Consider the following 26,070-nt stretch of genomic DNA (forward strand, 5'->3'; position numbering starts at 1 on the left):
GAAATAGCCAATTTGCTCAATTTACCTTTAACTTTATGTTATTATTAATAATTAATTATATTTATCTTTGTGGGAACACTGATCATCTTAATTATTTCTCACAATAAATATATATTTTTGATGACATGTTTTAAATAGGTTAAAATACAATCTGCACTTTGTTAGAATATATAACAAATTGGACCAAGCTATATTTCTAACAAAGACAAATCATTATTTCTTCTAGATTTTCCAGAACAAAAATAAAAAACAATTTTTCAAAAGACTTTGAAATAAGATTTAAATTTGATTCTACAGATTTTCTAGATTTGCCAGAATATTTTTTCTGAATTTTAATCATAGTAAGTTTGAAGACATATTTCACAAATATGCTTCGTCGTAAAAACAGAAGCTAAAATGAAGAATTAAATTAAAATGTATTTATTATTCTTTACAATAAAAAAAAATAAATTTACTTGAACATTGATTTGAATTGTCAGGAAAGAAGAGGAAGGAATGTAAAAGGCAAAAAGGTATATGTGTTTAAAAATCCTAAAATCATTTTTAAGGTTGTATTTTTTTCTCCAAAATTGTCTTTCTGAAAGTTATAAGAATCTAAGTTTAAAAAAAAAAGAATTCATTTAAACTAGTGAAGACCACGTCTTTAAAATATTTTCTTGGATTTTTCAAATTCAATTTGAGTTTTGTCTCTCTTAGAATTAAAAATGTCGAGCAAAGTGAGACCAGCTTGATAGTAAATAAATAAAATAAAAAAAAATAGAGGCAGCTCACTGGTAAGTGCTGCTATTTGAGCTATTTTTAGAACAGGCCAGCGGGCGACTCATCTGGTCCTTACGGGCTACCTAGTGCCCGCGGGCACCGCGTTGGTGACCCCTGCTGTAGATCAATATGTGTTAACAATCAAACAGCTACTTTGTACTTCCAGTATTAACACTTTCTAGGGCACAACACAGGACCAGATTCAGCAAAGACTGAACTGACAAGCCAACACAACATGAACTATAAACTACTGCCATCTAACATCTTGGACTTACAAATGTATTTGCAACATTATGTCGTATTCAAAAAGAAATGTGATGATAAAACAATATATAGCAACCGGACAACAGTTGTCATAATCAGCTCAATAAAAAATTTGATTTTAGAGAAACATTTAACATGTATTAATACACACAGATACCAAAAATGGGTACTATATCGGTTCAAATGTCCCTTGTCATGGCACCATAAAAGTAGTTCATCCATGTATGAACAGTTTCTATTTATAAATACATAACCGAGTGACAATTCAATTGGTTTAATAACTTTCTTTAATTAACTCAACAAAACAAAACACATATTACAAAATATTTTTACTCTTGGACACGTGAAATCTTTTTTCCTCTTCCAAAGGAAAAAAAAGAAAAAAAAGAAACAGAATCATGGCCCACGATTAGAAATACTCTCTGAGCGCATCGTTTTCTTTTTTTTTTAGGAAAAAAAAACAAAACAGCACCCACAACAAAACAAAAAAAGCTTTTGCTGCACACAGGGAGGCATTGAGCAGCTTTGGATGCCCTCCAGGAAAAGCGCTTAAAAGTCATCAAGTATGTTTTTCTCTTTTGTTGCGACTAACTTCATAATTGGGCCGAGCGGAACCGTGAGATTTCATGTTTCGAAGCGCGGAAGATGATGAGCCACGCAGCTAAATTAAGGCTTGTCACAACACTGCTGAGTTTAGGGCTGTAAGATGGATTGAAGGGGAAAAGAAAAAGCATCCAGCCTTCCAAAAAGGTCACCGGGAGAGGTCAGGGGGAGCATGTCCAGATTAGCAGGAGACCACACACTTTCTCTGGGTTCCAGTATAGGCGTCAAAACCTCCGTGGAGGTCGGCACTGCAGTGGTGACGACAATCATTCTTCTGGGAGAGGGCCTGCATCAGCTTCCCAAAGCGGAGTGCTTGTAGACGATGCAACACTTTGGAAGCGACAGTGATCCAGAAGGCAAACATTCACTTCCTGCTTGCAGCTGAATCCTGAAGGTGCTCTCAGGTAAAGATCTAATCGGTCTTATCGGGAAGCTCCAAATCGGAGGTCCTGGTCTTTGGGGAATTGTGCTGTGCGAGAAGAACTCGCCACTTCCTCCGAGGCTTCCTTTAGGGGCGACGGTTTGGAGGGGGAATCTGCTGCCCAGGGCGGCTTCCCCGGGCCATCACCTCCGGGTGACGGGTCGTCACCATCCGGAGAAGCGCTAGTGTCCGAGTCTTGATGGGAGATGAGCTGGAGCAACGCGGCCGCCACCGAGGGATTGATATCCTGGCTGGAGTGGGCTTCAGCGGGCCGGGTAGACGGAGGCGGGCCGGGTGGAGATGGTGGACGTTGCTCGGTGGACGGAGGTGCACGGTGGGTCCCGAACGGCTTCCTTTTGGGGACATCTGAAGAGAAAACATCACGTTAGCGGGCATTATAGACGAATGTAATGCAACAGCTAAGTCATGCATTACACCCTGCAGCTCCCACCGTCGCCACAAGAGGGAGCCATGCAATGTTATAAAATGCAAGTAAAACTGCACAAATCGAGCCTGCTTTTTGCATTTTCAAGTAAATCCCCAATAAAGTACTAAGATTAATTCAAGAACACATGGGAAATGGGAGAGAAACAGTGGGAATGGTACAAGCTGGATAGACAAAAAAAAAATAAAATGGGTGACGACAGTTGAGAAAAGTTGCAGCACAGTTAATTGACTGCAGAACAAAACCAAACAGGACCGGCTCGGTGGCGTTTTGTTTTCTTCACTCAATCCCGTTCTAAATTGACTATGTGAACTGTGTGATAAACACAACCAAAAATGTGGGGAAATGAAAGTAAAAAGAAAAAAAAACACATGCAGGTGAGGTCTAAAAGATTGAAAACATTTATTTTCACTTGATAATTTATTAGACGTCGCATGTAAAAAGGCTGACCAGACAGTCTGAAGCTTCCTGCTGACAGTGGGGAGGTGAAAAAAAACTTGACAAAAAAAAGGAGCAATACACGAGCAATGAGGAAACAAGGAAGAGTGGGAAAATGTGGGAAGGTGGTGGTTAAAAAAAACAAAATAATTCCTGCATGAAGCTCTCTCTCCCCTTCAAATGAATGACACTTGACTTTCTGGTGCTTTTATTGTGTAACACCAGCTGCCTGTGTGCAGTGAAAGGTTACGGTTACCTCGGTAACATGAAAACACTAAACATTGTTCTATACATTTGTCAAAATGTGTTGATAGGATTGTGGGTACAGGGGCTAAAAAAAAAAGGGATGTAAAATTTGATGGGAAAAAAAGGATTAAAAAGGGGCAGGGGATTATTTGCCAAATTAAAATGCATTGATTATCTTGCTAATTTGAGATAACGTAATATTATTGTGTGATAGAGATCTAGAGTAGCGATACTTCTTGTTCTACTGCAGTCCCCAGTGATTTCCACATGACCCTGCTTGCTTCCCCGTGTCACCTCCTACAGACTAAAGCCAGACTTGCCCTTGCGGTCAGTAGTAGATGCGGATGAACCGCGCGTTAGTGCCTCTTCTGATTGGACGCCGTTGCTCTCGTCGGCTTGCTCCTCGCCTTGCGGCTTCATGATGTGGCCCAAAATGAGAGCCAGTAAATTGGCCTGGTCCTCCGGGATGTTGGCCGGGTCGCCGGAGGTTGGCGAGAGCTCCTGCGGCTCTGGGGGGCCGGCCCTGGACGACGAGGAGCCCCGTACTTGGTGCTCCGGAGCCCCCTGGTGGTGGTCGGAGGCCTCGCTGAGGGCAGACAAGGACTGGCTGAGAGTCTCTGCGTTGGAGAGGTTGAGGAGCTGAGCCACCTGGGGCAGCGAGAACTCCGTCTGTCCCTGGAGGAGGTTGAGCAGCAAGGCCAGCTCCGTCTGGTTCAATTGCTCGGCGGCAGCTCCCAGCGCTGGAGGAGGAAATACCCATTAAAAGGCAAACATTTGCAGATTTCATTGGCTCGACACATTCACAGACAGATTTCAACAACGCCTGCAAAAAAAACCTGCACTGTTCAAAATTGCACCGGCAAGCCAAAATGGCAGACGACTAGGGAGGGATACCTGTCACATTTGAATCCGTATGGCTCCAATTCCCGGTACTTAGGAATTGATACCAGTACTCACATTACTAATTTCCGTACTGGGGTTTTCATGTGTTAAATGTTTGATAACAAACAAAAATTTTATTATATTATAACTTTGCTGACCAGTTGTTGTTCAAACTTTCTAACACTTAGAAGTTTTATTTGCAAGTATTATACTTTATACTAGACTTTGCATGCAGTTGCAATTCCAAGATGCCAGATAGCACTAGTGTATAGACCAGGGGTAGGGAACCTTTTTTGCTGAGAGAGCAATGAAAGCCAAATATTTTAAAATGTATTTCCGTGAGAGCGATATAGTATTTTTTTAACACTGAATACAACTAAATGCGTGCATTTTTAAGTAAGACCAACATTTTTAGAGTATAATAAGTCTCTTATTCTTTTTAATAACATTGTTACTCTAAAGTTAACCAATAATAAATATAAAACTTCTTACCATTAATGCGACATCTTGAACAGGTGCGATAGAAAAAGGATGGTTGGATTAAAATGCATGAGAATGTTTTATACTTTGAACTTTATTTCTAACACTGTGATTACCAGCGGAATTATTAATTACTTATCGTGTTGAGCAATGTCAGCTAAGATTTATCTGAGAGCCAGATGCAGTCATCAAAAGAGCCAGATCTGGCTCTAGAGCCATAGGTTCCCTACCCCTGGTATAGACTACGACAGTGGTTCTCAAATGTGGGTACGCGTACCCCTGGGGGTACTTGAAGGTATGCCAAGGGGTAAGTGAGGTTTTTTTTTTTAAATATTCTAAAAATAGCAACAATTCAAAAATCCTTTTATAAATATATTTATTGAATAATACTTCAACCAAATATGAATGTAAGTTCATAAACTGTGAAAAAAAATACAACAATGTAATATTCAGTGTTGACAGCTAGATTTTTTGTGGACATCTTCCATAAATATTGATGTTAAAGATTTCTTTTTTTTGGGAAGAAATGTTTAGAATTAAGTTCATGAATCCAGATGGATCTCTATTACAATCCACAAAGAGGGCACTTTAAATTGATGATTACTTCTATGTGTAGAAATCTTTATTTATAATTGAATCATCCATCCATCCATCCATGTCTACCACTTATTACCTTTGGGGTCGCGGGGGGCGCTGGTGCCTATCTCAGTTACAATCAGGTGGAAGGCGGGGTACACCCTGGACAAGTCAATCTTTTTTTCCCAAATAGTTCAAGAAAGACTACAAATGAGAAACATTTTGCACTGTTATACAATTTAAAATATCAGAAATTGATTACATAGTGCTGTATTTTACTTCTTTATCTTCTTTTTTCAACCAATAATGCTTTGCGCTGATTAAGGGGTACTTTAATCAGAAATATGTTCACAGGGGTACATCACTGAAAAAAGGTTAACCACTGGACTACGGTGTGTTGGTGTAGACAGGAAATAGTCTGTCATTAAGTTCAATGTGCTTGTCTTTTGTTACGACCTAAAAAAGTGTGTATACTCTAAGTATTGTACCATTTTCGCACCAGCTGTTTGGTTATAACGTGCAACTTATTTATAGTTTCATTAACAAACCTGGAGGTATTAAAATCACCATGTAAAATTGCTAATGTATATGGCATATGCAATGTAAATTACCATGAAGCTGTTGCAATTTCTTATTCTTATAGCCAGACCTGTGTGTTTACTTACGTACCTCATGGTTTGGGCAATAGACACACAGGTCTGGCTATAAAAATAACAAATTGCATAGTTTTTGGAAGATCTAATGAAACTTCTTTGGACTAACGAAGCTGTTGCATTTTGAGAAATGGAGTTTCACTTTTGAGGGCTTTTCTATTTAACATGCTTGCTTTGTTGACATGGAAAATTGCAACATTATCTTGAGGCAGTCGGGAGTCTGCTCTGAGTGCTTGAGCGGGTGTCGAGTCTGCAACTGGACGAGACACAAAAGTTTGCAACACAATATTTTCTCCTCAAAGTCTAATATCAATCAATCCAGTAATGCACAGGCCAATATAAATCAACTCAAAAAATGTGAAACATTTAAGTAAAATAAAATGTCATTAAGTTGCTCAAAGGCAAGATAGCATCCACTGACAAGTATGTAGTTGCCGTCTGATGTCACTCCATTGCGCCGCGTTTGCGTGGCATCAAAACACATCTTGCTTAACTGCACACCCAACTTATATGCTAATTGATGTATTAATTTTGATATATTTGATTTGATATAAATTATATGATGTACAGTACCACGTAAAAGGTTTGTGCTCTGCTGATTTCCATCCGAGTGTAATTGTAATTAATAGAAACACAGTGATGGATCAGTGTGGTCTTAATAAGATGACATAACTGCATTGCACTGCAAATACAACTGACTCGTTCACGACTTAAAAGCAGATGTTGGTAAGACGTCCATGCTATGAGATTTTACATGTTTACCTCTTGTGCCGATTAAATTGTCATAGAAATGCCTTTTTTAAATCTTTATTTATACCAATTACATATGTACCGATAAGAGTACAAATTAATACCCCGGTATTGCATAGATAACAATTTAAAGATATACATTCATTGTCATCAGTGCATTCTTTTACTAAAATAGGGACTTTTGTCTAGGCTGGAACCAATTATTCATGTTTACATTGCATCTTATGGGAAACTATGCTTCACTATACAAACTTTTCGATTTACGAACCATGTTCGAAAATCAAACAAGTTCACAAATTAAGTTTCCACTATATAAGTTTGTCTTATGATTTTCATGTTTCCTGTTAGAATGAAAATTGGAGATACCAATGCTTGTAAAAATTGCTAAATTTTCAGAGACTAATTAAACCCTGTAAAAGATGGTATAGTTATCAAAATTATAACAATAGTCATAGTAGTAAAGAACAAGCCAGTTAAATTGACCAAAAACTGAAGCGCAAGCTTTTTAATAAGTTAATATAAAATGACAGCAAGATTAGGTTAATAGGAGTGTCACATGACACATTATTTTAACACATGGATGTGTTTGATTTCAAAGAGAATGTTTTATGTGTTTATTTAGTTCAGCCGTTACCTGACAAGTCGTTTTCCGGGACAACGGCCGCGGGCGGCTTTCCCGGCGGAGGAGGCGGTGCTACGGCCGGGCTTGTTTGGGGACGACTGTTTTCGCCGCTGGAGGTGCCCGATGCGTCCTTCCGTGGCGCTTTGGGTACAGGCACATCCTCGGGCAGCCCGCTCTGACGCGCCCGCCGTCGCTTCTTGCTCCACAGCTCGTGGCAGTCTTGGTGGTGCGGAAGGCTGGAAGGCAAACCGCACATCAGTTACGCCGACAACAAATTGACAAAAAAATAAGCCAAAAACTAAACAATTCTGACTCTGGAGGCGGCATCTTGCTGGGCTCCACGTCGCTGAGGAAGTCGCTGTTGAGGGCACCCTCCGACGTGCAGCGCCGCAAAGGGTCAAGTGTCAGCATTCGGTCCAGCAGGTCCAAGGCGGAAGTGGGCAAGCTGTACACAAAGGAAGGCGTTTTTTCAGCCGTGCAACTGAAACACCAAAGACTACTTTGGACCACATCATACAAGGCGAACTCCTCCCGCAGGCGACGTCGGTACTGTTTCTTGGGCTTCATGGTGTTGAAGAGGGGCAGTTTGATGACATCAGGCCAGACTGCAGGACAAGGAGAACCACACAGACGGCTGGCGGACAAATAGGGACAACATTGGCGGGATGTGCATAGAAAGTTGTTTCTGTCCTTTGGTTTACAAAAGTCCTACCTGATGAGCTCCAGCTGCAAAAGCTCCTGGTTAGCTTGAAAGATGGGCTTCTTAGTGAACAGCTCTCCCAGAATGCACCTGAAGCGACGGCAGTAGCAGTGAAGGGAGTGCGCAATGGAGGGAGGTGGCAATAAGGAGTAAACTAAGACAGACACTCACCCGCAGCTCCACACGTCGATGGCCGGAGAGTACCTCTCCTCTCCCAGCAGGAGCTCAGGAGGACGATACCACAGCGTGATCACTTTATTAGTGTATGGACGACTGCAAGCAAAGAAGTCAGCGTGCACTCATGGAGCGCCTCGGTAGAGTAACAATGCCATCTAGTGGCTAGTTGCTGCTTATACAGAGAAAATCCTAAGGCCATGACAGCGTGGCAAACAAAGCATCTCTTACCTTTCTTCGGAGTTATAAAGCCGAGCCAAACCGAAGTCAGCCAATTTGATCTGACCCCTGTATGAACGCAGGCGGTCATCGCACATGAGCGAAATGTGACAGGCCACATTTGAACCCCATCTTTTACCTGTTGTTGAGCAGTATGTTGGAGCACTTGATGTCCCTGTGCAGGAAGTTGTTCTTGTGGCAGTAGTCCAGGCCCTCCATCAGCTGGCGCATGAAGCTGCGAATGTGCTCGTGCGAGAACTGGACCAGGCCCGACTCCAGCAGGCCCATGAGGTCGTGGTCCATGTACTCGAAGACCAGGTAAAACGCCCCTAAAAACACAGAAATCGTTTCTCATTTGAGTGAGGTAATTCTGCGACAATTACTCAATACCAACATTTTAGCCTACACTCTACTGCTCAAAAGCTGCCATTAAATGATGCAATGCATTGGCAAACTTTACAGTCAAACAACTACAAAAAGCGACTCGCTAAAGAATCTGGGTATTATGTTCAACCAAACTCCAGGTTTTCCCACACATTTATTTGTGGCGGCCAGCCACGAAAAAAAATAAATAAATAAAATATATATATATGTATATATATATTTTTTTTCTGGCTTTTGACTCGCTTGACCGCTCATAAAAGCAATTGGACTGTCTGTGAATGGAGCTTGTAGTTACATATTATATAAATATGAAAATATTATATAAATATGTACATAAACTGTCGTAATTATATTCCAACTCCGCGTTCTTCTTGGTCATCACCGCCGCCGCCTCCCCCCGCCGCCCGACCACACCACCACAAATAGATGCCTGACCGGTGGGAAACACTGAACTCTCTCATTTCAGCCACACAGAGTGTTATTAAAACAGCCTTCTTTTATCTCCGGAATATTGCTAAACTTTCATTTTCTCCACCACCGACGCGGAGATCATTATTCAGGCATTCGTTCCGTCTCGATTACTGTGAAGTATTATCTTGGGGTCTCCTTATGTCTAGCATTAAAAGATTACAGTTGGTACAAAATGCGGCTGCAAGACCTTTGACAAGAACAAAAAAGTTTGATCACATTAGGCCTATACTGGCTCACCTGTACTGGGTTCTTGTGCACTTAAGATGCGACTATATTTTACTTATAAAATACTAAAGGGTATAGCTCCATCCTATCTTGATGATTTTATTGTACCATATTTACCGGGCAGAAATCTGCGTTAAAAAAAATATTTGTGATTATTAGAGCCCAAAAAATGACTTCAGGCTTTTGAGGGTTTTCTATGGGCTCCAGTACTCTGGAATGCCCTACTTGTAACAGATAACATATGCTACCAAAGTAGAAGCATTTAAGTCCAATATTAAACTCAATTTTACACTCTTGTATTTAAATACACCCTTTTTTAGACTAGTTGATCTGCTGTCTCTCTTTTCTGCTCGGCTTCCCTCTCCTGCGTGGAGAGATTATCAGGTGACCTTGGATCAGCCGCCACGGAGGACGCACCAGCTGTTCAAAATTGGGACCCAGGATGGACCACTCCCCTTTGCATCCGTTGCCGACGTCTCTGCGCTGCTGAATTGTCCACATGCAAGAAGATTCCCTTCTGGCCCCATTATCCACTGGACTCTCACATTATTAACCGTATCCACTTGGCACCCGGGGGGGATAGTCCCCACAACTGCAGTGCCTTCCAAGGCTTTTCCTTCCCATTGGATTGAGTTTTTTCTTGCCCTCATGTGGGATCTGAGCCGAGGATGTTGTTGTGGCTTGTGCAGCACAGCTTCTAAGTTCAATGTGCACTATTGAGTAACTTGGTTACTCAGACAGCAATGTGTTTTTATATGTTTAGATCAGTGTTAATTTTGTTGACTAAAAACTTTCGTCTTGGTTATCGTCAACTTATTTTTCCATGACTAAAATAGGGACAATAACGAATCAAAACAAATGTACGTTGACGAAAACAATGACAAAATTAATTGAAAATTTTGTCGACGAATAGAACCAAAATGTTGACAAACAAAATCCAATCAAATCTAACTTCGTCTTTTGGGGGGCAGAAACATTTATTCAATCACGGTTGCATGTGGGTGAGGGGCGGGAGATAAATCACAAAGGGGTGCAATCAGAAGTATTGTTTTTGTTAGGGGGAAAAAAAACAACTTGTATTGTAGGGAATCCCTATTAGGGATGTAATGATAAATAGTAATAATTATGACTGCAGCAAATCTCCTGGCAGTTAGTAGTACCCTTTTAAATTAAAATGATGGAAAAACCAAGATTGATAACTGCACTTTGATAAACTCACGGACTGACTGGTGCAAGATCGCTAGCTTAAATGCGAACAATAACGTCTTTCCCCACTAAGAAACAACAGCTGTATCCCAATACAGGGTCTGCATTCTTTGAAGGGCGAATTTGAAGGTCCGCTTACGTCACAAAGCTGCGCGAAGGCTGTCCCAATTTATTCAAATTCGAAAGCTCCTCCAAATGCAGCAGATGAATGCGCCTTCCTTTTCCCTGTATTTGGAGGATGCACAGTGACTATCGTTCGTGGCCTCCCATATCCCAAGATGATTTGCGCAACTTTGTTCAACCCCGATCTTTTTGACGATGGCGGCAAATACAAGCAGCGGCACCGGCAGCAAATACACTTTCAAATGTAAGTATCCTCCGCAGGCTAAACTGTCCAATTTAACAACGGGTGACGCATCCTTCGGAAGTCCCAGCCTTCTGAGGCTGCGTAGGCCGGGTCCTCCGAAGGATGCAGACCCTGAATTGGGACACAGCTAACATACTCCAATCCAAACTTCAAAGATCACATTACTGTCTGAGCAACTAAGATATTCACTTGTGCACATTGATCCTCCAAGCTTTGTGGTCTTAGAACAAAATTATGACGATCTTCCCTCAAAGAAAAGTGACGTGTTTTTATTGTGCGTTCAAGGACCGCTGAACACAGTAGTTCACAACGCTCCTCCCAGAAATAATAAATAAAAATCGATTTTCTTTCTTATGCACTTTTCATTTAAATAAGTCTTAAAGTACTACAGTAGAAACCAATATTTAAAACAATAAAAGCTGATGTTTTATCTATTAATACAGATAAAAATACTAAAACACTATCAATCAAACATAAAAAACAAGACAATTTAAGTAGTGCCTTTTCTATCATTGTCCATTTCAGTTATGTTTAAAAAAAATGACTTGGTCAAAAGTTTTTACCGTGTACTTCCAAAGACATGCACCTGGGGATAGGTTGATTGGCAACACTATATTGGCCCTAGTGTGAGAATGTGAGTGTGAATGTTGTCTGTCCGTGTTGGCCCTGCAATGAGGTGGCGACTTGTCCGGGGTGTACTTCGCCTTCCCCCCGATTGCAGCTGAGATGGGCTTCAGCACCACCCGTGACCCCGAAAGGGATAAGCGGTAGAAATTGGATAGATGGATAAACCTAAATTAAAATCTCCTGTTTGGGAGTCCATTAGAAAACATGAATGGACAAAGACTCGTGGATAAGATGAACACAGTACGCAGCAATTTATCAGCAGATATAGTGTATGCTTTTAGCAATACAATCATGTTTACTCATTGACAAAAAAAAGTTTAAGTAAGCTGCCGGCTTTATTAAAACAGCTCATCTCCTTGGGTCAACATACGGCATAATAAATGCAATTGGTGTTTTTATAGCAGTGGATTCAAAGAGGAACTGCACTTTGTTATTTTGTTTTGCCTATCATTTACAATCATTATGAAAGACATGATGACGGATGGATTTTCTTTTTAATGCATTCTAAATATTGACTAAACGTAAATGAAAGTCAGCTTAAAGCTGAGCCAAAGGGAGCTCCATTATTCCCCCGTAAAATCCAATAAATAACTATTCAAAAAGCGCCAACAATACACCATTTACATTTCCATCCAGCCATCCATCTTCTATTGCTCGTTCCTCTAAGGAGACTTGAATATTAACTAAGTATTAATAATATTTCTATTATAAGCATAAACACGGCGATGTGATCACTTACAAGTGTCCCTATGTTTACATCAACAAGTGGTCTGCTGCTTACTCTCTTCCCTGCTCCCTGTCAGTTATTGTATATATAAATCATGCCTCTCACCTGAAAAGTAGATGGTGGAGATAATCCGACCAGTTGGGACATTTTGACATCCATTGAACTGTCGTGAACGACACGAAAAGCGCATGTTCCACAACCCCTCACCCTGTTTCTTCACGAGCATTATGAGTCATTTTCATCTAAATAGGAATATATGAACATCTTAGCAATTGGCATTCTAATGACAGCAGACCTTACACAGTAAATTATGTTTTATTATGTTTGTTGTCTCTCATAAAGTCTGCAGTGAGCAGAAATCAGTGATGAAGAAAAAAAAAAGCTAACGTTGAAATTAAAGTGCTGCGTCTGCTTAACTTGATCAAAATAGGTAAATATTATTGTTATTATAAATGTGCCCATTACTATATTACATACATACTTACATTATGTATATAAAATCCTGAGGGAGGTGTTTGGCTGTTTTTTTAGGGACTCTATAAGCAGAATTGAACAGCTCCCATAGGTTCCAATGCAAGCAGATTTTTGATTGCATTTATTTAATATTTAGAATGCATTAAAAAAAAATCCATCCGTCTTCATGTCTTTCCTAATGATTGTGAACGATAGGAAAAATTAAATAAAAAAGTGCACTTCCCCATTTCTTAAATTTTTCAGAATGTGAAAACCAAAAATGCAACTTTTAAGTAACCCAAAGTAAACTTCACTAAAAAAGTAAATTATTATATGTCACATTTTTATTTTTGGTAGTAGCGGGGGTGTATATTGTAGCCCGGAAGAGTTAGGGCTGCATGGGATTCTGGGTATTTGTTCTGTTGTGTTTATGTTGTGTTACGGTGCGGATGTGTTTGTCATTTTTGTTTGGTGTGGGTTTAGAGTGTGGTGCATATTTGTAACAGTGATGGCTGTTGATCAAGTATGTCTTGCAGTCACTCGTGTGTGTTCCAGAGCCAGACACAACAAATGACTGGACTAGCACGATGTTTGTACAGGTTGTAGAGGGAGCTAAAGGCAGTGCCGTTACGATGGCCCCTGAACAATGTTGTTTGGATGAAAATCAAAAGAAATTTGAGAGAATGTTCGCCCAGACATTTGGGAGTCTCCTGGAAAAATCCGGAGGGTTGATAAGTCTGACGCTGTCAAGCGCCAATCATAAAAAACTTGCGGGCCGCACTAACATTAACTTTTCATATCAAGATGCGGGCCGCAAAATAACATCTTGGGCTGCGTCTCTGTGACCTCTGCTTTAAGGGGTACCTATTATGCACATACAATTGTTCTTACTTATTGGTACCTGTTTTTGTGCATTTGGGATTTGCACAAGTCCCAAAAATGTGAAATCCAATGGAGACATGGTAGGATATTCAAAAAACAATCTTGCTTTCTTTCATACTTCCTTCAAACAAGCCATTTGGAATTTGCACAACTAGTGACGTTTTCAAACATATCTATATATAGTAGAGATTTTAGTCTGAGATTTAAGATTGGTCAGATCTAGTCTATTTCTTATTACGTATTTCTCTAGTCTAGCAGCTGATGCCAACACCCCAAATATTTTGTAAATATTGTCTTTCCATATGTATTAGGTCTATCTGAGAAACTCAGATGATTTTTTTAACCAACATCCGAGTAGACTTCAAACCAGGCAACACCATCAGACAGAGACTGGTGCACCCCACACCCACAAAAACAGTCTGATGTACACTATCTAGTGCAGGGGTCAGGAACCTTTTTGGCTGAGAGAGAAATGAAAGCCAAATATTTCAAAATGTATTTCCGTGAGAGCCATATAATATTTTCTAACACTGAATACAACTAAATGCGTACATTTTTAAGACCAACATTTTTAGAGTATAATAAGTCTCTTATTCTTTTTAATAACATTGTTATTCTAAAGCTAACCAATAATAAATATAATACTTCTTACAATTAATGCAACTTCTTGAACAGGTGCGATTAGAAAATGGATGGATGGATTAAAATGAATGAGAATGTTTTATAATTTGAACGTTATTTTCAACACTGTGATTACCAGCTGAATTATTAATTACTTATTGTGTTCAGCAATGTCAGCTAAGATTTATCTGAGAGCCAGATTTAGTCGTCAAAAGAGCCACAGGTTCCCTACCCCTGATCTAGTGAAATTATGAATGCACTGCTTCATATATTAAGGAAACAAAACAGCCACTAAGCCAATGTAAGGCACAGCACAGACTGGCAAACTCCTCAGGCCAAGACTCAGCTGTCTACCAGCAGCTCAAGGAGAAACGGCACATCTTTGAAAACAAAAATGTACAGATTCTAGAGAGGGAGGACAGATGGTACGAAAGAGGAGTGAGGGAAGCCATCTCCATCAAGGTTGAAAAACAATCCTTGAACAGAGGAGGTGGTCTGCGATACCACTTACAACACTGTCCTTTAAACCCTTCCTAAAGGACTCTGGAATTTAGCCTCCAACCAATAACAGGAGTTAGAAACATTCTGGTCACAGATGTTCCTCTGTTACATTTGATTACAAGTGAATGGAATGCTAACATGGGTGATTCCGACTATTTTGGGCGGATAGTGGTCAATCAACAGCAATCGTTCAGCCACACAGTACCTCAATGCTAACGGGGAATTTCACTTCAACGGCTATCGTTGGCTTTCACAGTAGTATTGCTGTTTTGCCCCTCAACAGTTTTTCTCACTACGATAGGGCGGAACTATCTTTGCCTACGCACACCCTCCTAGTGTTCAATTGAAAATTTGGGGTCTTAGCACCAGCCGCTAGACTAGATCTGACCAATCTAAGTTTCTTTCTTTTCTTTTCTTAGTTTATTTCGAACATGACATACATACAACATTATACATCAGTTAATTTCATCATTTCGCAATACACAATACATCATGTCCGAAAAGGAGTAGGAAGAAGCAAAGCTTATTTAATCCTACCCCTTTTCCACTTCAGAGCGCCCACAATATATACATTCATTCATGAACATAAACTGACAAAACCTACTTGGAGAGGCGAAAACGCTTGTGAGAAGTCAAGTTACGTTCGTTGAATGCCCTGAGAATACAATGACCTGGATAAATGAGAACATCTACAAATAAAGTATAGTTTAAACTGAGTGGACTCGCTATGTAAGTGTTAAAAACTACAATATGGCTGATGGGGAGAAAACGCAGTCAAAGTGGAGCCACATAAGCGCTGTGTATCCTGGCACCCAGAAAACGGCGCATCCTAACGAGACTGTCAAAAATCAACTTAAAGATGGTTTGTAAAACAACCTATACAAAATTGTTTTAAATGTAGATCAAAAATCCTAATATAACCCCTTTAAGACTCAAACTGTGTCAGAGTTAAACACAGCTCGATAGTATTAAAGCTACAGGCACAAAACGTGTTCTCAATAAGGCAGACTAAAAGCCTTTTTCTGTCTAAATTTCAACATCGGAGGTGGATTTTGGACAATACTATCATCTCTGAGACGCATTTAAAATGGTCAAAAGACCATAGAATACGGGAGCTGTAAAAAGAAGCAGTGAGTTTATTGCTTTTCTTGGCAGGGCTGCTTACCTTTGTCCTTTTTAAAGTCAAGCGCATCCTGTTTGTCGGTGACGATCTCCTTCATGTTGACAACGCTGCAATGCTTGAGTTGCCGCAGGATCTTGATCTCCCTGATGGCTGTGATGGGGAAGCCTTCTTTCTCGTTGTCTAAGCGCACTTTCTTAAGAGCCACCAGTTCACCTTGTCGAGAGTTTGAGACATTTCAGGCTCAGCTTGGTATTAGAGGAGAGAAAAACGGTAGGTGGTCCTACCTGTGTCTCTGTCCTTAGCTTTGTACACTTGGCCGTAGGTTCCTTCTCCTATGATGCCGATTATGTCGAACTTATCCACGCATCGCTTGCCCCAATCGCTTTGGGTGTGTTTGCGCTCGCCGTACCGAGGGCAACAAATCCTTTAAAAAAACAAAACAGATTTAATTTTAAGAAATGTAAAAGTAAAGTAAAAATCCCATAAAACACACTGACTTTGGTCTCTTTTTAAAAACTGGCTGTGGAAGCGACAATCCCAGGTTTGTAGGAAACTGGAGGGGTGAGCAGTCGCCTCCAGGCAGGGTGGGCGGGAGCGGGAGGTCGATAATGGACGGCCGACTCCGCATTTCCTTCTCTTTTCTCGACCCCTTCTGAAAATAAGTTGTCCTCTTTGGGCTGAAAATGAAAGCATGTATGATAAAAATTGAGAAATAATTTCAAGAAGGGCTGTGCAATACGACTATTAATATATAGTGCGATGGACACGATATCAATAAAAAACTGGTTCGATAAAACGTTCCATGTATTTTTATGTATATATATTATTTGTCAGCAGAAACCGAAAGTTACAAAGCAATGTTGGTTGCATGAACAAAGCCACTCGCTCTTTGGTAACCTAGCAAAGCAGAGAGTTACACACTAACAGCCAATCACCTAACAGTATTAACTATTAAGTTTGGTTGCACAAGCTTGTTGTCTCACATTTGCACGGAGTAAGAAGAGAAACTAGATATGAGTGCTGCAGAGACTAAGAAATTGCCCACAAAACAGGAAAAGTCCCCTGGACAGTATTACAATTTTTGGATACTTTTTAAAAACGGACCGTAGACAGACCAAAGCACTCGTAACCAATTATACTAGAGAAGTGAAGTGAATTATATTTATATAGCACTTTTTCCTCAAGTGACTCAAAGCGCTTTACATAGTGAAACCCAATATCTAAGTTACAATTAAACCAGTGTGGGTGGCACTGAGAGCAGGTGGGTAAAGTGTCTTGCCCAAGGACACAATGGCATTGACTAGGAAGGCGGAAGCGGGGATCAAACCTGCAACCCTCAAGATGCTGGCACGGCCGCTCTACCAACCGAGCTATAATGCCCAAATATATTACAAGACCACATTAGCTGCGCTCACCCTTCAAAGTTTTTCACAGATTTCTCTTATGTTTACATTTCTCAAACTTTGCACTATTTTGTTACACTTTATGAAGCATTTCTTACATATTACTTATTGTTACACGTTTCAAGAGGCTAGGTGTTCAGTATAATTTTAGATTTTTTTTTTACATTGATTGTTTTCCATGTTTGTGTTGACATTTCCATTTTTTCTGCATTGACAGCTGAGGGGATTAAAAATCAGAGGAAGATTATTAAAAACAATTAAATTGTATATATTTTTTCTCCTGGTCCTTATTTCCGAGATCCTTAATTATTGATATCAACCAATATAAAACACTAATATCGTAATGCAGTTTTCAGCCATATCGTCCAGCCCTATTTTCAAGCATCCTCACCTGTCCTGAGAGTTTCCCAGCAACATGGGGGGTAGTGGCAGGGGGGGCAAAGTCAACGTCTTGTGAAGCGGCGTTGGTCGGGCGGGGCTTCGCATAGGAATATGCGCTGGTGATTTTGCGGGGGCTGAGGGCGCAGGTGGTTGAATGTTGTCAGATTGCGGGGGTGGCGTGGGTGGGGGTGGGGGTGGCGGTGGGGGCACCGGCACAGCAGTGGTGGTTGAGGGCTCAGGGGGTGATGGTTCAGGAGGAGGAGGAGCAGCAGGGGAGATGTCGGCGGTAATGGAGGGTAAGGAGGGTAAGGAGGGTAATGGAGCAGCAGGCGGCTCTTCCATGATGGCTGCTTCCTGCGGTGACTCCTCTGGAGGCCGAGGTTCCTTTTCTCCCGAGCCACTTTCCTCCTGCGGATCCTCAACCGGAGGGCCTGCAGAGTAAGAGGAGGAAGCCATCGAGGAGGTCGCCAACGAGGAGGCTGCAGGTTTTTGTGGAGCCGGGGAGGCGGCACCGCTGCTGCTGGCTCGAGCCGCCGCCGCCTCGGCAGCTTGCCGCTCCTTCTTCCTGCGGGTGAGCTCCGCACCCAGGCTGGAATTAAGGGGAAGGCGAGTGGGTGGAGGGGAGCGGCTAGCGGGACGGTTGCTGTAGGAGCTGGGCCCCAGACCGCTAGAAGACCCGCCGTGCCGTTTGCCACGGGACCGAGAGGAAGAGTGATGGGAAGAGGTGGTGTACAGCATAGGGGATCGACTCCTCGAGCGGGCAGAGCGTCTGAAAACCAAGTTAAGGAAATTACAATAAACATAACGATAGTAGTTGTTCAATTCTGCATGACAAATGTTGAAAAAACAAAATGGCATCTGGAAGTTCCTCAGAATTAAGTTAAGTGGTTTGAATGCCTCAAAAGTTGTGCAATTCATATACCGCCCAAACTTTGCTTTTTTGTTATTTGTTTATTTAAATCATTTTTGATGTATATAGCTTTCTAAATAAAGTTCAGGGTTTCCCTTTGGTTGTCAAGGTACACGTGGCAGTGGGGGCATGGTTAGGGCCGTGGTCAAAATGGCGTCAATACATTATTTACAATGATGCATATATTTTCCTTAAAATGGCAAAAAAAAAAAAGTTTACATACATTTACAACTAATATGTTGTGTTATAGTTTATAGTATTAACATATATTTTTCTTCCAAAATATATTATTCAATTCTTGCTGCCTATTGTACAATGTACTTTTATTTATTATAATTTTCTTCTACAGATCACTAGTCAGTACTAGTGCTGCAACGATGAGTCTACACTTCTACAAATGCCAACAATAAAATTTGTCGCCGACAATTATATTTGTCGACAATAGTCGTGACGCCATCTCTTGTGTTTTTCCGTCCGGGAATGGGTCACACGCAAAAACATTGCCAATGATAACATGTAAGGATTATTGCTATGGCCGTAGCCCAATATGTGGAAATACTTACCACGAATTGATTAACGTGGACCCGGACTTAAACAAGTTGAAAAACTTATTCGGGTGTTACCATTTTGTGGTTAATTGTACGGAATATGTACTGTACTGTGCAATCTACTAATAAAAGTTTCATTCAATCAATCAAAAACGTATTAGTCGCATCCTGGGTATTTCGTCTTAAGTTAGGAATAGGCTTTGATGTGCTGAAATCATGGGCAGGTGTCAACTTGACATTTAGCCATGTTTTTTTTTTTTTTAGCATTTTGTGTTATGCATTGTCATTCCACATCGCTCACTGGTCTCACTGATGTGTTATAGATGTCAACAATTAAATTTAACCTTGAATCCTTTATGCTTTCTGCACTTAAGACTCCCCGGACAACTTGTTGTTAGGGCTGCACGTTTTTGAGAAAAAACATAATTGCAATTTTTCTCTCCGAAATTGCGACTGCGATTTTCATATTTAAAACTGCAAAAAATAAGGGAGCGAAAAAGACAACTTACTTTCAAACTGTCAATCAACGTATTCTTATCTTGGGTGCCACACGTTAAAACAATATGCAATAATTGGCTTTAAAATTTATTTGGCTTCATACATGCAGACACTTAAGAGTTTTTGTCTACATCATGCCTTTATAATGAAGAAATAACATAAAAACTATAGTGTTTATAATCTAATTCTAACACCAATACAAGTAAACATTCAGAAGGATATATACACTTGTATTTCTCATTACTGTAGAATTGTTTACCATTGTACTGTAATTAGAAGGTAAATAACTTTTAGTTATCTAAATACATTAAACAAAAAACGGACTCCCATCTCTGTAAGCAAACATTTAACTTGTCGCAATTTTTTCCTACACTTTGAGCCTTGGGACTTATAAAACGGTGCAGCTAATTTATAGATTTTTCTTTGCTAACCGCCATATTGTTTCGTGTTCAATAGTTCACTAGCCACAAGCAGACACACTGACATGGTGTTATTGCATGTGCTATGGCGCTATCTTTTGGGCGAGTTTGCTCACTGCAGGTGTTATCGGTTAAAAATGTACTTCTTGTTTTGTCGCCTTAAACAACAAGTAAAACAGTCTGGCTCGTAAGGATGCTTCACTCATCACGCCAAGCAACGCTTGTAAGTTATCCAATTTAATTAAAACAATTCATACTTACCAAATTGACCCATAAGTGATTTATGCAGGAGTGCTTTCATGCATATTTGTCTGTGCTATCGTAATATAATGATGCTAGCGTTGTTAGCATTAGCTAATATGCTAACACGTTTACGAGTGTCTGTGTTGGTAATATTGACTTCACAAATTCCTCAGGGGATTCACTAAAACATCCACCTGGAGTTATTGAGTCTGTTTAGCTGATTGGGAGTGATCTTACGCAGCTGGCGGGTCCATGATGATGATTTTTGTTTTGTTTGATCATCTGATTTACTGCCATGTTACAGACACCGTTTGGAAACAAATAGGTGTATAAATAAACATTTACAAAATCTGTCTATGTAAAGGGGAAATACTGAGCAATTTTCTACCTTCAAAGTACTCAAACCTTGCCATCCCAACTAATTTCACAACACACAGTATATATCTGCGGCTTATAGTCCGGAGCGGCTAAAATATGTAAAAACATGTTTTCCTTCTATAATGTAATGTTTGTATACCGGTGCACTCTAAAGTGCATTTTTTCCCCAGTTGAAAAAACTACATCAAGTTGTGTTTTTTATGTTGTGTGATCACGGCATTCTCTCTCGTACATCCATATTGTTGGGCTCATATTGCCCATCCTTGTTAAAGCTAAACTATTGACATTTTGCTTTGTTTCATATTTTTCTTCTTTATTTTTGTTACTTTGCAAAACTTCTCACTAGTGTGTCGCGACGGTCTGTCTGTTGTGCTTCCTGTGTGTACAAGCAAATATTATTGCTCTCTGCCCACAGAGAAAAAGACTGGATGATTATAAAGAGTGCGAACAGCGTTCAGCCAATTCTGTTAAATAAATGTGCAAAGGTGCTGAGAGCTATGCAGAGAGTGAGACCTCTTTCTTTTCCTCTGTTTGACTAAGAAACAAACCCACACGGCTGCAAAGTATTTCAAGTTCATCCATCCATCCATGTTCTACAGCGTGTCCCTTTCGTGGTCGACAGGATTGCTAAAGTTCATGTTCCTTTATTGTTCGATTGACTGACTTACTATCAGCCCAGGCCTAGTCATCATTCAAACTTTTTCCAAGGAGTAAGTGGCATTTGTTACTAGCATAGAGGCTGGCTCCACTGCAGCGCACACAAACTTGCAGTTTCCTTAAACACTTTTGATAGGCCAGGAGGCAAAAGACACACGCTCAACAATTCTGATTGGCAAACATGTCTGTCACTCAATTGCCAATGACAGCGGAAAAGTCTTGCAGTTATATATCACACTAATCGAAACTTCAATGCCAATTAAAGGCCTACTGAAACCCACTACTACCCACCACGCAGTCTAATAATATATATATCAATGATGAAATATTAACATTGCAACACATGCCAATACGGCTTTTTTAGTTTACTAAATTACAATTTTAAATTTTCCGGGAGTTTCGTCTTCGAAACATCGTGTAATGATGACGTATACGCAAGACGTCACAGGGTTTTAGCAAGTGTGAGCGCTACGCACACACTCAGCTAAAAGTCGTCTGCTTTAACGGCATAATTACACAGTATTTGGACATCTGTGTTGCTGAATCTTTTGCAATTTGTTCAATTAATATTGGAGAAGTCACAGTAGAAAGATGGAGTCGGGAAGCTTTAGCCTTTAGCCACACAAACACACGGTGATTACTTGTTTAAAATTCCCGGAGCTGAAAATTTACTATGGATCACAGCGCGGTCAAGCAGACATAAATCCAGACCAAATGTCAACCAGCAGGTTTCGGTGAGAAAATTGTGGTTAAAAAGTCGCTTCTTACCGGATATCAGCGGAGCTTCCGTCCTGCTGCAGCTTCGTGACTTCCCACAGAGACACTGCGCGTCAACACACCAGTGGACAAACACCTCCAACTATCAGGTAATATTAAACTCACTAAAACACTAGCAGCACAATAGAAAGATAAGGGATTTCCCAGAATTATCCTAGTAAATGTGTTTACAAACATCGGAATCCTTCCCAATGCAATGGCATTTTTTTTTCTAGTCCGTCGCTATTAATATCCTGAACCACGAATCTTTCATCCTCGCTCAAATTAATGGGGAAATTGTCGTTTTCTCGGTCCGAATAGCACTGTTTGTTGCAGGCTCCCATTAAAATCAATGTAAATATGTGAGGAGCCATCAACGTGTGACGTCATCGTCTGCGACTTCCGGTAGAGGCAGGGCATTTCTCTGAGCACCAACAGTTGCAAACTTTATCGTCGATATTCTCTACTAAATACTTTCAGCAAAAATATGGCTATATCGCGAAATGATCAAGTATGACACATAGAATGGACCTGCTATCCCCGTTTAAATAAGAAAATCTCATTCCAGTAGGCCTTTAATCGTGCAGTCCTACTTGGCATGTCGGTACTGGCAAGTCTCGCCTTTAGACAATACTCACTTCACATTATCACTAAATGTGGAGATGTGTTATTAATGAGGCATGGGTCAAAGATGAAGTGCATCAAAACGTTGTTCTGCAAAAAATTGGTCAACTTGATTGTTGTAGCGCCAAAATTAACCACCATGTTAGCATAGGCCACCCTTAACCTAGGAATGGAAGTCACGGTTAGAAAATCATTATATTCATTGATAGAAAGTAAGACAAATACTGTACCGTAAAACATATGACACAAACATACGCATATATACGTGTGTATGTGTGTCTTCTATGTATCATGATACAGAATTTGTCCTAATGTATGTATGTTTAAGAATTAATCCAACACTTATTTTAGGAACAAAATGTGTAAAATATCATTAAATTGTGTATTTTCTTTTTTTTTCGCAATGTAGTGAATCCACAATATTTGCTGAGCGTAACATTGCAAGATTATCTGAATGTTGATTGTACACAGTATTAACTGTTCACAATAAATCTGGCTAGTTGAGACTGAATAAGCATCACCGCTATTGGTCGCAGGAAAGTGATGCACCTCATTTAGTCAAAAGATGCCATTACAATTGACAATCAATTGTAATGGCAAAATGCATTTTAAATAAACAATAAATTGTTTTAACTATAAATGTGTTTTTTGTGACGGCCTTGAAGAGACACAAAAGCAATGTTTGGTGCAACAAGTTGTTCTGAAGAACTAAAATGGCTGATGACACCAATACATGCTTGTTTGGATGCAAATGACTACTTAAAAGCTTTAGTTTGCGTCATGAAGTGGGAACTTCATATTGCCAACGTTAAAAATGCTAAATAAGAACAATGTGTGTCGTACTTCAGGAGACATTTTCCTGACTGACAAGATCAACATGTCTTTGGATTTAACTTCTACATTCAACAATTTAAGAACTGTGTACAAGTTGCAGGATGAGACTTGACCTGAGAACCCACTCATATCTCCAAACACGTCCACCAAAACGGCACTGCACATACTCACCGAGACATGGGGCTGGTGCTGGAGGACCGGCGGTTACCGTAGGGGCTGTTGGAGCGCCTCCTGGAGAAGGGACTGGGCTCCCTCTCGAAGCTTGAGGACCTGTGCCTGCTGCCGTAGGGGCTGTCCGATCTCTGCCTGCTGCGGCGGCCCATGTCCCCGTAGGGACTGGGGCTCTGCTGAGACGCTTTGCGCCTCGGATAGCTGTCCTCCCCTAGTTGGCCATACCCGCCGCCGCCCAGTGGACTCTCACCACCGGTCCCTCCTCTCTTGGGACTGGGCGACATAGCAGCGCTGGGGGGTTTCCTGCGGGGATTACCTGGATTCGGCTTGACCTTTGGGCTGGACTTGTGGCTCTTGGAGGACTTGCGATGGCTCCGCTCTACCCGGACCTTCTGGGGGTTGCCATGGACGCTTTCCACTCTCTCCCGTTTCTGCGGTTTGTCCTTGCGAGACTTGCCTGAGCGGCCGCTCTCTTTACTACGGGACGACGACGTGGAGGACGTGCTCCCGACGCTGGTGGCGGGGTACACCTGGACGGCCGGCATGGGATCCAACCGTCTGAAGTCCACCTCTTGCTGCATGTAATGCTTGGACAGGCCGGACGAGGCGGGTTTCTCCTTGTCCGTCCAAGTCGCTCCCTTCTCCCGGTCCTTGCTGCTCTTCTTCTTACTACCACGCTCCCCATTGCCAGGGTCCCGAACCTTATTGGGGTCCTTGGACTTTTTCCGGGAGTGTCTATGCGGCTTGCTTTCTCGGCTGGGCTCTTCGATAAAATACTCCGGCGAAGGCTCCAGGCGCTCCGCAACCGTCTCAAGTGGTCTAGAGGTCGGGGGGTCTGAAAATGTGTCAGAGTCCGAACTGATGTCGTCGTATTCCACCAGAGGTTTCACCAGGCTGACACTAGGCGGCGCCGGGTAGCCCATGGTAAAATAGTCGGCCTCGGCCGAAGGTTCCCGATATTTTGCCGATTTATGCCGTTTACGTTTGGTGGAAGACATTAAAGATCTTAAATGCAACTTGCCATCTTGATTGGCCATGTCTCCCGCGGCCGTGTGGAACGCAGCATGGGCGCCGTGCGCCAGGCTGCTGATGCTCGATTCCGGCTTCCGCTTGGTCCCATGGTGTCGGTCCGACCCAGGCATCCCTCAAACCGGCGTCGGTGCCTCTCCTCCTGCGGCTGGGTCCAAGCAACTCATTAACCAGGGCGTCGATTCAAGTGTCCAGCATGCGGCTAACGACCACACTAGGCCGCAAACGTCCAGTGCTTCGCCTCAAAGCTGATTCATCCACTCCGCGTCGGTCAAACGCCTCAAAAATGACCCAAAAATAAATCCACCGTTGTTCTCCAGCGACGTAAATGACCAAAAATGAAAGCTTCCTACCGAATATTGAAGCATTGCGCTGTCGTCTCCGTCTCAACTGAGCTAGCACCGTTAGCTAGCCGAGCTAGCGGCTGTAGCCGCAAAAAACGAAAACAAAAAAAATAAAGTCCCCTTTGTCAAAGCTGTCCTTGTCCGGTGTCAAGTTAAGGAAAGGTGATTTTATTCCACAGAATTACGGTCTTGGCACTCAAGTGACGAGCAAGTGTCTTCATTTAAAGACAATCGTCTCTCGGAACAAAATGAAAACTTGACCCTGTAGGTGCTGTTTACATGTTCCCTTTAATGTAAGCTTTATCCCCTATAAATTCTATATTTGTAAGAAATTATAGTTTTTTCATGTGCAGTAGATGTTCCAGTTTACTATCAATGGCTCTGGAAATCAACCAGGCCTATATTGAGGGCGATGCTAGTGGATTTAATACATCCACAGCCCTAACAGCCGGAGACTACAAACGCCATTGTGGCTCCTGTGACTAGCTACTTCTGCGCAACGATGCAATGGACCGGAAGTTGGGGGGTGGGGGGTCAAGCAGGGGCGTGTCCCAGCAACAGCCAATCAGCTGTATGAGCCCGCCTACTTCTGACAGTTTGAGGAAGTGATTTTATTTTGTGAAACCCAATCGAAATTAAAACAAAATACAACGATTTGTAGAAATATAATAGTAATAATGCTGCTGGAATTTTATTTTTAATTTTCCTGAAGGAATCAATAAAGTACTATCTATCTATCGAGTAGTTACGGGGATAGTTTTAAACCAGTATTCAAGCTTGAATCAACAAACCACAAAATAAGAATTACATTAGGACGTCCTTGGATCATAAATACGTGACAATTACATATACCAGGCAATAAAACGTAATTCGTAAAAAATAAATAATCAAAAGACAAGATAAGTATTGTTTTGGGGGAAAAAAAGCCATTCGTCCCAGAGGAGTATGTGACGTCATATGACGACAGGCGTGCTGACTGGCCAAGTCGTCAAATGGTGGGTGCGGTAGAAAAGGGGGAAGTCGTGTCCCTTATAACAAAAGTTGCAGTTTTCTGTT

The 26,070-nt window shown here is 41.3% G+C and overlaps 1 protein-coding gene across 1 annotated transcript; it reads right to left on the reverse strand.

Annotated features, from left to right (window-relative positions):
• Positions 1 to 1,292: 1,292 nt before the first annotated feature.
• On the reverse strand, positions 1,293 to 25,510 carry cdk12 (cyclin dependent kinase 12). Its single transcript, XM_061905416.1, has 14 exons — positions 23,642 to 25,510; positions 17,614 to 18,372; positions 16,317 to 16,496; positions 16,104 to 16,243; positions 15,862 to 16,032; positions 8,372 to 8,561; positions 8,245 to 8,301; positions 8,011 to 8,112; positions 7,852 to 7,929; positions 7,657 to 7,773; positions 7,453 to 7,584; positions 7,152 to 7,375; positions 3,497 to 3,916; positions 1,293 to 2,413 (listed from the first exon to the last, which is right to left on the reverse strand). The coding sequence occupies exons 1-14, from the start codon at positions 24,781 to 24,783 to the stop codon at positions 2,049 to 2,051; spliced, it is 4,077 nt and encodes a 1,358-aa protein (XP_061761400.1). The 5' UTR covers positions 24,784 to 25,510; the 3' UTR covers positions 1,293 to 2,048.
• Positions 25,511 to 26,070: the final 560 nt, after the last annotated feature.

Source organism: Nerophis ophidion, linkage group LG07 (assembly GCF_033978795.1).
Source record: "Nerophis ophidion isolate RoL-2023_Sa linkage group LG07, RoL_Noph_v1.0, whole genome shotgun sequence".
NCBI classification, from domain to species: domain Eukaryota; kingdom Metazoa; phylum Chordata; class Actinopteri; order Syngnathiformes; family Syngnathidae; genus Nerophis; species Nerophis ophidion.